At 63.0% G+C, this 11527-nt stretch overlaps 2 protein-coding genes across 2 annotated transcripts; one reads left to right on the forward strand and one right to left on the reverse strand.

The window, feature by feature from the left end:
* The first annotated feature begins 289 nt into the window (after window positions 1-289).
* GPN2 (GPN-loop GTPase 2) lies at window positions 290-4770 on the forward strand. Its single transcript, XM_059488727.1, has 6 exons — window positions 290-304; window positions 649-1160; window positions 2344-2500; window positions 2755-2915; window positions 3614-3744; window positions 4195-4770. Exons 2-6 carry the CDS (start codon window positions 744-746, stop codon window positions 4265-4267), a joined length of 939 nt encoding a protein of 312 aa, XP_059344710.1. The 5' UTR covers window positions 290-304; window positions 649-743; the 3' UTR covers window positions 4268-4770.
* Window positions 4771-9442: 4672 nt separating this feature from the next.
* On the reverse strand, window positions 9443-10796 carry SFN (stratifin). The gene has a single exon (XM_059488928.1). It carries the CDS (start codon window positions 10635-10637, stop codon window positions 9897-9899), a length of 741 nt encoding a protein of 246 aa, XP_059344911.1. The 5' UTR covers window positions 10638-10796; the 3' UTR covers window positions 9443-9896.
* Between the last annotated feature and the right edge of the window lie 731 nt (window positions 10797-11527).

Here is an 11527-nt window from a genome sequence, read left to right on the forward strand (position 1 = left end):
TGGGCGTGGCACTCAGTGCCATCGTGCTGGCGCTGGTGAGACCTAGACCTCGATGGTCTCAGAGGCCTTTTCCAACCCAATTTATTCCGTGATTTGTTAAAAAGCGGGGCTGGGGCGGTGCTGGAGGGACAAGAGCCGGGCCCGGGACTCGAACCCTCGACCCTCGCCGTGACCGAGTCCTGGGCGGGGCTGCGCGTCCCCCCGGCCGCCAGGGGGCGCTGTGGGAGCGGCGGCCGCTCCGCTCCCGGAACGCGGCGCTCGGGGCCCGCGGGCACCCGGACCCACCGCGGGGGCACCGGCGGCGGTGAGCGGCTGCGGGACCGGGGAGAAATACCGGGATAACCGGGGGGGATAGCCGGGACGGGGGAGGGATAACGGGGATGGGAGGGATAACAGGGATGGGGGAGATAACCGGGATAGCGGGGCGATAACCGGGACTGGGGGGATAACCGGGGATGAAGCGGTCTGGGCAAGGACGGGAGATGGGAGGGGGAAAGCGGGAGCGGGGAAGGAGGGTCGTGACGGAGAAGAGGGGGCGCGAGGGAAACTCGGGAACAGATGGGGTGGTGGGGATAAATGGGCCCTATAAACACAGATCAAGCCTTCAATGGGATGTTGTCCCCTCTATCATACCCTGTCCCTATACAGGTCAGACCCTCGCTGGGGCACTGTCCCCGTGTCCCCTGTATCAGAGCCTGTCCCCGTGTCCCCGGAGCCCGGCAGCAGCAGGAGGATGACCCAGCATGGCTGAGGACAGCCGGCCCAGCTCGCTGGCCTTTGGCCAGGTGGTGATCGGCCCCCCGGGCTCGGGGAAGAGCACCTACTGCCAGGCCATGCGGGAGTTCCTGGCGCGGCTGGGCCGCCCCGTGGCCGTGGTGAACCTGGACCCCGCCAACGAGGCCCTGCCCGGGCCCTGCGCCCTGGACATCGGCGAGCTGGTCACCCTGCCCGACGTGATGGGCAGCCTGGGGCTGGGCCCCAACGGGGGGCTGCTCTACTGCATGGAGTACCTGGAGGCCAACGCCGACTGGCTGCGGGAGCGGCTGCGGGGGCTGCGGGGACACTACCTGCTCTTCGACTGCCCCGGGCAGGTGGAGCTCTACACCCACCACCAGGCCCTCAAGAACGTCTTGGCCCAGCTGGCCAAGTGGAATTTCAGGGTAGGGATGGGCTGGGGGAGCCGCAGGCAGCTCCACACCCCTGGGGCTGGGGGGGCTCGTGGCTGCTGCCTTCAGGAGGTTTGTGGGCTTTAGGTGAAGTGGCTTTTTCAGGGAAGGAGGGGAGTTTTGCCCTGTTTTATGCTGGGAGAGACTGGCAAAAGAATGTCCTGTCAGGGCTTTTAGTGGGAACAGGAGCACAGATTCCTTCCTCACACTTCACACAGAATCCCAGAATGTGTTGGGTTGGAGAGGAGCTCAAAGCCCGTCTCGTTCCAGTCCATTCCATGGGCAGGGACACCTTCCAGAGAACCCCAGCCTGTCCCTGAGCACTCCCAGGGCTGGGCAGGAGCGTGTCCTGCTGTGCTGCAGGATCCTCCCCCAGCCCGGGGGGGTTTCACCAGGGTGGGTTCTGTGCGTGCCGGGAGCCTTGGCACTGCCCTGAGGAATGCAGGGGCCGTGCCAGGCCCTGCTGCAGCCCCAGCAGAACCCCTGCAGCCCCAGCAGGGCCCTGCAGCAGCCCTGGGCCGGGCTCTGGGCTCTTGCACAACGGGAGCTGCAGGTGAGAGCAGCCCCGAGCTGCTGACGCTGCGCTTGCTCTGCGGCAGGGCTGCGCCACCAACTGCAAACCCTGCGTGCTCTGAGCAAGAAGGGCAGCTTCATTTGCCTGGGAATGTCACTGGGAATCTGCACATTAGAGCTTATTTTCATTGGAGTGAGTGGACACGGGATTGGAGTTGCTAAAATGAGACATGTGCAGGGCTGGTCCTGCTCTGCCTGGGAGCCCCAGACTGGCTGGGCTCTGCTGCTGTGACTCAGCCCCAGCGCCCTGACTTGGAGTGACTTCCCCAGCTCTGGGACCACATCGTTACAGCCACACAAAACCCAGGGAATCAAAGTGCTCCTTAGTGCAATTATTAATTATTCGTGCCACCCACAGGGGACTCTCCCAGCAGAAGGTGGTGAGCTGCAGGTACTGCTGCTGGCACTGGGGGGGCTTTGGGTCCCCTCTGACCCAAACCAGGATTCTCTGGTGCTGTTTAGTGGGCAGGAGGTGGGAGCTCATTCCCCAGGAGGTGCAGCCAGGGCTGGGCAGGTTCTCCTGTGCCCCTTCCAGGCTGTGCCACGGGCAGGGTGGGCTGCTCACAGGGGAAGAGCGCCTCTGACTGTGTCCCTTACTGCCCAGCTGGCTGCCGTGCACCTGGTGGACTCCCACTACTGCACAGACCCCGGCAAGTTCATCTCGGTGCTCTGCACCTCGCTGTCCACCATGCTGCACGTGGAGCTGCCCCACGTCAACGTCCTCTCCAAGATGGACCTGATCGAGCACTACGGGAAGCTGGGTGAGGATCTGCTGACCACAGCCTGCTCTGGGGGCGAGGGAGCTCACACCTCACCTCTTCTGCCTCCCTTCCACTAGGCAGGGTGGCTCAGAGCTCCTTTCTGGTCTCGCACGTGGAACTTGAGGGGCAGGGGAGTGGAATTGGGGTGCCAGGTGCAAATCAGCTGTGCGAGAACGGGGCTGGGTGAGGAACTGCAGATCCCACTGTGCTCCTCAGCTGCCAGCCTGCCCTCAGAGCTCCCTGTCGCCCTGCAGCTTTCAACCTGGATTATTACACTGAGGTGCTGGACCTCTCTTACCTCGTGGACCACTTGGCCTCCGATCCCTTCTTCAGGAATTTCCGCCGCCTCAACGAGAAGCTGGTGGAGGTGATTGAGGACTACAGCCTGGTGTCCTTCGTGCCCCTCAACGTCCAGGTGAGCCAGCAGCAGGGAGCAGGGAGCCCTGCATGTGCTGCAGCTGCTTTTTGTGTGCTCAGAGCCACGGGGCTGGAAACCTCAGCTCTGAAGAGACTCGGGGAAAGCAGGAGAGCACAGCCAGATTGTAAATGATCTGTGGCAGCCAAAGGAAAGAAAAAGGCTGATGAGCCTGGGGCTACCTGGGCCTTGTGTCCTGGGGTGGGCAATCCAGGCTCCCCCTTCCTTCAGCTCTTCCGGCCTGCATTTCCAGCCTGGGCTGAGGGTCACCTAAAGCCCTGTTAAATTAGGGAGCAGTGAATAATGAGAAGGGGGAGGGAGGGACGGCTGGAAATGCCCTTAATCTGGCAGTTGGCAGAAGTGTCAGCAGGCAAATGGGCTGGGGGAAGGTGATGAAAGGGAATGAGAGGGTGGAGTGCCAGTGGCAGTGTCCCTGTTTGTCCCTGTTGGTGACCCTGTTGGTGTCCCTGTTTGTCCCTGTTTGTCTCCGTTGGTGACCCTGTTGGTGTCCCTGTTTGTCCCTGTTAGTCCCTGTTGGTGTCCCCAGCCCCTGGGCTGTCAGGGTGGCCCCAAGTGGCCCAGGCCAGCGTGGGGAGGGAGGGAGGGAGGGAGGGAGGGAGGGAGGGAGGGAGGGAGGGAGGGAGGGAGGGAGCTGCTGCCTGTGGGGAAGCAGCAGGCACAGGAGCTCCCTCGTGCAGGACAAGCAGAGCATGAGGCAGGTGCTGCAGGCTGTGGACAAGGCCAATGGATATTCCTTCGGGGAGCGGGAGCAGCGCAGCCTGGAGGCGCTCATGTCGGCGGCTGTGGGCGCCGACTTCCACTTCTCCTCGTATCCTCTCTGCTGCTGGGCTCCGTTTCCCTCTCCCTGGGGGACAGAGGCTGAATCTGCAGGCCCAGGTTCATCATCTGGAGGGTGACACACACGTGGGGAGTGGGGTGTGCTCATCCCGGCCTGGGACAGACACCTGTCCCCACCAAACCCCCCAAAGGTTGGGAATCCATACTGTGAACTTTTCAGGAACCTTTTGACAACTTTCCTCTCTCTCACCTTCCCATGGGTGGGTTCTTTCCTTCTCCTCCAACCATGCAATTGATTCTCCTGGACTTGTCAGGCCTGGGATCAGGCAGAGCCAGAAGTAACTCAGGTGATGCTGCCTCTTCCCGATGGCCTCGGGGCTAATGTGAGGCTGGGCTGGGTCCTCGCTGGGAACTTCAGAGCTCCTGCAGAAGGGAGTGTTTGAGCCCAGCCCCTCGTTTTCCTTAATTACTGCGTTATCAGCACCCTGGCAGTGCAGGAGAAGTATGTGCAATCTCAGGACAAAGCTGTGGAAGAGGAGGTGATGGATCTGTGACACGCCCTTCCCCGGCTCCTCTGTTTTGACACCTCTCCTTTTCCTACCCGGAGCTTCGGCTGTGACTCAGAGCCACTGGAAACCTTTCCAGGCAGAGTCTGGACCCTCTCTGGGTGGGTTTGACCTCCCGAGCTTCAGGCCTGCTGCCCAGAGCAGGGCTTTGGCAGAAGGGAGGTGGGCGAGGGTCTTCCCTTAGGAACAGAGAGATTGAGCCAGGGAAGGCAGGGAGACCAAGGAAAAGCAGCGAGATAAAGTCTCCTCCATCTTGACCAAGATAGATCCAGAGAAGAAAAATCAGCAGGAGCTGCCTGGTGTGCAGTGAGAGTGGAGGCAGCGGGCCTGGGTGTGCTGCAGGAGGAGCGTGCAGGGGCCCCACACTCCCAGCAGAATCCAGGCCAGGACGCCTCCACGCCGTCCCAAGGACAGAAAGATGTTTGTTTTTCTTTTTCTTAGAAATAATGATGGACTGTTTCTTAATAAAACGCTCCTCCGTCTCACTTTCATCTTAGAGTTTGCTGAAGCTGAGTAAATAAACGCAGGAGCGCTGTGGAGCCCGGGGCCAAAGGGCCTGTGCCCTGTGCCCTGCTGGGAACAGGCTCAGCCTGGCGGGGCTGGGGGCAGCAGGCAGGGCACAGCTCCTGCACCATCCAGGGCACACACGCAGAATGCCAGCTCGGCTCCTTTGGGCTGACAAAGCCCCTGTGTGACTCAGCTCGTGGTTTGCATCTCGGGCCTTTCCCAGGAGCAGCCCTGGCTGTCCTCATCCACCTTCCCTCTCCTGGCCTTGCTCTCTCCACGTCCCAAATCCCGGGGCTTCCCCTGCTGCCCGTGGGATTCCCTCTGGCTGTGCTGCTGCAGCTCTGGGGCTCGAGTGTGCTCCCTGCTCTGAGCCCTGCTCCAGGCAGCAGCTGGGGCAGGGACTGGGAGGGCTGGGGGTGGATTGGGAGGGCTGGGGGTGGATTTGGAGGGCTGGGGGTGGATCGGGAGGGCTGGGGGTGAATCGGGAGGGCTGGGGGTGAATTGGGAGAGCTGGGGCTGGATTTGGAGGGCTGGGGGTGGATCGGGAGGGCTGGGGGTGAATCGGGAGGGCTGGGGGTGAATTGGGAGAGCTGGGGCTGGATTGGGGGTGAATTGGGAGGGCTGGGGGTGGATTGGGAGAGCTGGGGGTGGATTGGGAGAGCTGGGGGTGAATTGGGAGAGCTGGGGGTGAATTGGGAGGGCTGGGGGTGAATTGGGGGTGAATTGGGAGGGCTGGGGGTGGATTGGGAGAGCTGGGGGTGGATCGGGAGGGCTGGGGGTGAATTGGGAGGGCTGGGGGTGGATTGGGAGGGCTGGGGGTGGATCAGGAGGTTTGGGGGGTGGATTGGGAGGGCTGGGGGTGGATCGGGAGGGCTGGGGGTGAATTGGGAGGACTGGAGGTGGATCAGGAGGTTTGGGGGGTGAATTGGCAGGGCTGGGGGCGCCGGGGGGGTGTCCACATCAGGGAGCCCCCGGGTGCCTCCTGGCAGCCCCACAGGGACGGGAGCGGGCACAACTCCCAGTCCCAGCTCTGCAGACTCAGCATCACCTCTTGCCCAAGATGTTGCATAAAATGCAGCAGGATTTTCTCACAGGATGGTTTGGCCCTTGGCAGAGGGATTGGAGACTGGATCCTTGATGGTTCTAAATGTGAACGGGGTCTTGGGCAGCGGGACAAGGAATTTAAATTAATTTTTCCCTCATCTCCCAACTCTGTGGCCAGGATTTGGAGACCAGGAGGAGCTCAGGGAGAGGAGGGTGCAGACGCACAATGCTTGTGCTTCACCCAGACCCCTTCCCAATGAAACTGAGATTTCAGATACCAAAGGCGAATCCCAGAGTGCTGCCAGGGCCTCAGCTCTCCCCAGAACCCAGGAATTTCCCTGGGTGTTCCTGGCTGGGACCCAGCAGCTGCATTTCAGTGCTGGGGCTCTGGAAGCCAATCTCACCATACCTGAGCTGAAATCCCATCCTCACCCTGTGGCTCGTGGCCTTGTCCGGCTCCTTTTGGAGCTCTGTAGCTGCTGTGAAGGGGTGGGAGACTGGATCATAAAAATATTAATTTTATAGTGGCTTTTTCCTGGCTTTGAGAGATTTGGTGGCTTAAAAGGGTATGGTCAGGTCAGGCTGAGTTACACAAGAGCCACCAAAGCTTTTGTGGCTTTTTGGCTTTTTTATTGGAATGCCCTGGATATCTGCAGCCTCAGCCTTGGGATGGAAACTGCTCAGCTCAGCTCAGGATCCTCTGCTGTGCTGCAGCCAGGAAAAGCTCAGGCCTCAGAGAGCCTCAGCCCCAAAACTGCAGAGTTTTACACCGAGGAGCTTCTTAGAGATGAACCAGGGGCTGAACCCAGAGCCCAGAGGGGACAGCTCCGCTCCTGCCCTGCTGGAGCCCTGTTTGGAAGGCAGGGTGAGAGGAGCCTGTCCCTGCGCCCCACACACCCGGGGCAGGGAGGGGACACTTGGGCTGCCAGGGAGGTGACACTGTCTGCTGTCACTGCCTTGAGCAATCGGCGGGGCCAAGGGCCGGGATGAGTCACCCCAAGCCTGGCACGTCCCTGGGAGGGGGCTCAGCTTTCTGCTGGCCTGCTCCTGCTGCTGAGCTGAGCCCACCCTGACAGAGCTGCTCCTGCTGCTGAGCCCACCCTGACAGAGCTGCTCCTGCTGCTGAGCCCACCGTGCCCTGAGAGCCCACCCTGCCCTGGGCTGCTCCGGCTGCTGAGCCCACCCTGACTGCCCTGGGCTGCTCCTGCTGCTGAGCCCACCCTGACAGAGCTGCTCCTGCTGCTGAGCCCACCCTGCCCTGAGAGCCCACCCTGCCCTGGGCTGCTCCTGCTGCTGAGCCCACCCTGACAGAGCTGCTCCGGCTGCTGAGCCCACCGTGCCCTGAGAGCCCACCCTGCCCTGGGCTGCTCCTGCTGCTGAGCCCACCCTGACCGTGGCGCTGACCCTGAGGGTGTCATTTTGGGGATGGAGGGGTTTGAGCACCCATCACAGCCACAGAACTGGGCTTTCCTGGGTCCCCCCTGGATTCCAGCCCTGATTTCCAGCTCCATCATGGAGCTCCTGCTCAGAAGCAGTTTCCCCATCAAGAGGTGCTTTCCAATGGGGATAAAACCTCCTCCAAAAACGCCAAGGTCCCCAGAGCAGGCAGTGGTGCCAGCCTGGCAGGAGGCTGCCCAGGCCAGGGACGATGGGCACTCCATGTCTGGGTGCCCAGACTGGTGGTGCCCAGCCCCAGCCCTGGGCACAGAGCCCTGGGGGAGGCTGGTGACAAGGACGGGCAGGGCTGTGGGTCCTGCTGCTGCCACCCAGGCTGGGCAGAGCCTTTGGCAGGCAGCAGAACGTCCCTGCTGGCCCTACAGCCCTGCTTTGGTGGCATTGTCCCCACAGCCCCCAAAGGGGCAGTGCCAGGGCCCTGCTGGGCAGTGACTGTGAGGTGGGCACACTCCTTGGCCCTGGCACCCAGTCCCTCTGCTCTAAGGGTGTTTAGGACACTAAAACTGATCCATTTGAGAGCTTTTCTGGATGCTCCTGCAGATGGGAATGCCGAGAGCATTCCACAGACAAGGACCAGGCTGGGGATGGAGGTCCCGATGTCCCCCTGGTCCTTCCACCTGGGTGCCCCCATCCTGGGTGAAGCAGGGGGACAGAAGGACCCCAGGGAGCTCCCCAGCAGCACAAGCCTCTCACAGGAGTGTCCTGGGAGCCAGGGCTCCTCCTCCCCAGCGTGGAAAAGCTGCAGGACCGGCTGGGAGCGGGGAGCACCTTCCTCCCACGCGGCCCAGCCACGCTGCAATTTCGGGAGCTGTTGAAATCAGTTAACTCCTGGGGAGCCAGGGGGGAACCCAGAGCCCCAGGGCTGGACAGACAGCCCGGTTTCCCTTCCTGGGCACGGCACCGCCAGCTCCGGCCGCGCCGTGCCCAGTTTAACCAGTCCAGGTGTCCCCGGGCCGTGGGGTCAGCGCGAGCCCTCGGCTCGTTAGTCCCGCTCTGGCTAATTACAGGGCTGGGGCTGTTCCCAGGCTGGCAGAGCCTGGGGCCAGGGGGAGGCCACGCTTTGGGGTCCCCCAGGACCAGCCCTGACACTTTGGGGGGCCAGGGCGGCACCAAGGGTGTTGTGATGGGGCTGGGGAGGCCCAGGGGGCTCACAGGGGTTCATCCCCTCTGCACCCCCTCTCCAGGTGTCCCATCCAGGTGAGCAGCGCTGGTTTGTGCTCTGCCTACACCAGAGCCCTCATGACATCCCAGGCCAGCCCCTCGCTCCCCCAGTTCCTGCATGCACCAAGGGGGTCACGTCCCTGCTCGTGCCTCATTCCCCAAAGCTTGGGGGTCCCTGCACCCCTCGGGCTGCGATTTGGCCAGGGCTGGGCTGGGGCCTGGCGTGTCCCCCTGTCCCCCTGCAGCACGTCCTGAGTCAGGCGCCTTTCCTTCCCTGCCAGGGCTCCCATCAAAGGCAGCTCCTGCCCGGCCCTGCTGGCTCTGTGAGCTCATAGCCCAGGGTGCCGTGACTGTATTTTATTGTAATTATCGTTCGTGTTGAAACGCGCTGCTGGGGGAAGGCGGAGGGAGCTGCGCCCTCGCCGTGGCCCCGTGCCAGGGCCAGAAGTGCTGAGCTTTCACCTGTCCCAGCGCCGGGACCCCGAGAGGGATGTGGGACCTCAAGAGGGATGTGGGACCTTGGGAGGGATGTGGGACCCCGAGAGGGGCGTCTCCACCCCAGGGCTGTCCTGTGTTGCTGCCCATGCAGCTTTTGTGGATTTTCCTCCTTGGAATTAGAGGGGCCATTGGGGAGGACCTGGGGACCCTCACAGGGGTGTCAGAGGCAGGTTTTGGGGAGCTCTGGGTTTGTATTAATGGGGTTGGGTCAGGGACTCGGGACCTTTGAGCACCTCAAAGCAGCCAGCTCTTTGTGGGGCTGCCAAAATCCCCATCCCAGGGATGCACAGAGCCCTGAGCCCTTCCACGGGGTGCAGCTCAGCCCAAGACCCTGCTGGGGGAATGGGGGGCACCGAGGGCAGCCAGGGCTGGGGGTACTGACACCAGCCACTGCTGGGGGGCCCGGCCGCCCCCACCCTGGGATGGGAAGGGGGCGAGGCAGGCCCGGAGCTGCCCGGACATGTGCGCAGGGAGAGACGAGGCAGACGAGAGCAGAGGTGCAGGAGAAGGTTTATTGGAGCACAGAGGCAACACGAGACGCCCTCCCGGAATGGGGGGGCTGCCCGGACCCCCCCTCGCCCCGGCCCAGCCCCTCACCTCCTCCTGCCGCTGCTCCAGCCCTCTGGGACAGGGGGTTTGGAGCTGGCACAAGCCAGACCGGACACCCCCACAAAAAAATGTTAAATAGCTGGGGGCTGGCAGCTCTCCGGGACAGAGGCACCCCCTCTCCCTCTTTTCCCCCTCCCCAGAGCAGAGGATGGGGCAGAGGGAGGGAGGGACCCTGCCAAAACCACCCCCACTCCCGGTATCCAGGCTGGGGGGAAGCTGAGACTCCTTCCTCCCCGCCAAAACCGACCAAAAAAAAAAATTTAAAAAAAAAGATTAAAAAAAAAAACCAAAAAAAAAAAACCACGAAGAGATGCCGAAGGGTCTGGAGCGGGGCAGGGGACGCTCAGTTCTTGGGCTCTTCGCCAGCCTCGCCGCCGTCTTCGCCGGCACACTCGGCTGTCCATAGCGTGAGGTTGTCCCTGAGCAGCTGCATGATGAGGGTGCTGTCCTTGTAGGAGTCTTCGCTGAGCGTGTGCAGGTCGCCCATGGCCTCATCGAAGGTGGTCTTGGCCAGGGAGATGGCCTGCTCGGGGGCGTTGGCGATCTCGTAGTGGAACACGGAGAAGTTGAGGGCCAGCCCCAGGCGGATGGGGTTCGTGGGCTGCATCTCCTTTTTGCTGATGTCCATGGCCTCTTGGTAGGCCTCCTGGGCCTTCTCTATCGTCGACAGGCGGTCGTCCCCGCTGGCCACCTCGGCCAGGTATCGGAAGTAGTCGCCCTTCATCTTCAGGTAGAAGACCTTGCTCTCGGTGTCGCTGTCCTTCTTGATGAGATACTTGTCCAGCAAGCCCAGCACGTTGTTGCAGACGGCGTTCAGCTCCTGCTCCACCTTCTCCCGGTACTCGTTCACCACCTGCGCCTTGTCGTCGCCCTCCTCGGTCTTGTGCTCGATGCTGGAGATGACCCTCCAGGCCGAGCGCTGGCAGCCCACCACGTTCTTGTAGGCCACCGAGAGCAGGTTGCGCTCCTCGTTGGACAGCTCGTCGCCGTGCTCCACCACGGCCTTCATGAAGTCGGCCATGTCCTCGTAGCGCTCAGCCTGCTCGGCCAGCTTGGCCTTCTGCACCTGCTGGTTTCTTGCCATGCCTGCGACGCGGGGCGAGCAGCGGGGCCGGGAGCCGTCGGAGCCTCTGCCGAGCGCCGCCGCCGGGATTCGCTTTTGGCCGCGCGTCGGAGCCTCGAGCGAGAGCAGGAGGAGCCAGCCAGGTCCAAGGAGTGTCCTCCTCCTCCTCCTCCTCTGCTTCCTCCCCGCCGAGCGCGGCCTTAAAAGGAAAATCGCGGTGAATCATCGCCCGCGGGCGGCGGGGCCGGGGAGGGGGCGCGGGGGGCGGCCCACGCCCTGCCCTCCCGGTGGGTGCGGCACCCGCGGCTGCCCCGGGGCTCTCCCCTGAGCCAACGCCCGCCCCGGCACCGGGACGCGCCCGTGGAGCTGCTGAGAGCGCTGGGGAGGCGGCGGAGCCGCGCTGTCCTTCGGGGGCACGGCGACACGGCAGCGCTGGCTCGTCCCCAGCCCGGAGAAATGGGCCACGGGGTGCGGCCGCTCGCGAAAACGGGTCCCACCCCCACGAAAAAGTCATATCACAGTCGTTTTTAATGTGGAGATTGCCTCGGCGGTAATTGCGAGGGCTTGACGGGCAGGTATTTATTCCCACAGGTGGGGAAACCGAGGCAGAGGCTCCGCACCTCTCCCAGGCGCCGCGGAGGGACCGGCCCAAAAAGCGGGGCACGGTCAGCGCTGGCCTTTGAGCCGCAGGTGGGACCCCCAAAAACTCCCCGTGGTGGGAGGATAGAGGGGAGACCCCATCCCCATCAGTTCCAGCCCATCCCCATCAGCTCCAGCCCAGGGCTGCCCTCGCCCATCGCACCGGGGCCGTTGCGCATCTCTCGGGCCGTAAATTCAGGGTTTTGGCCTTCTCTCCCTGCAGGATCTGGGCTGTTCCGGGCGGGCCGTGGGCCGCGGTGCCCGATAGGGAT

The sequence above is a fragment of the Ammospiza nelsoni genome, chromosome 25 (genome assembly GCF_027579445.1).
Source record: "Ammospiza nelsoni isolate bAmmNel1 chromosome 25, bAmmNel1.pri, whole genome shotgun sequence".
Classification (NCBI taxonomy): domain Eukaryota; kingdom Metazoa; phylum Chordata; class Aves; order Passeriformes; family Passerellidae; genus Ammospiza; species Ammospiza nelsoni.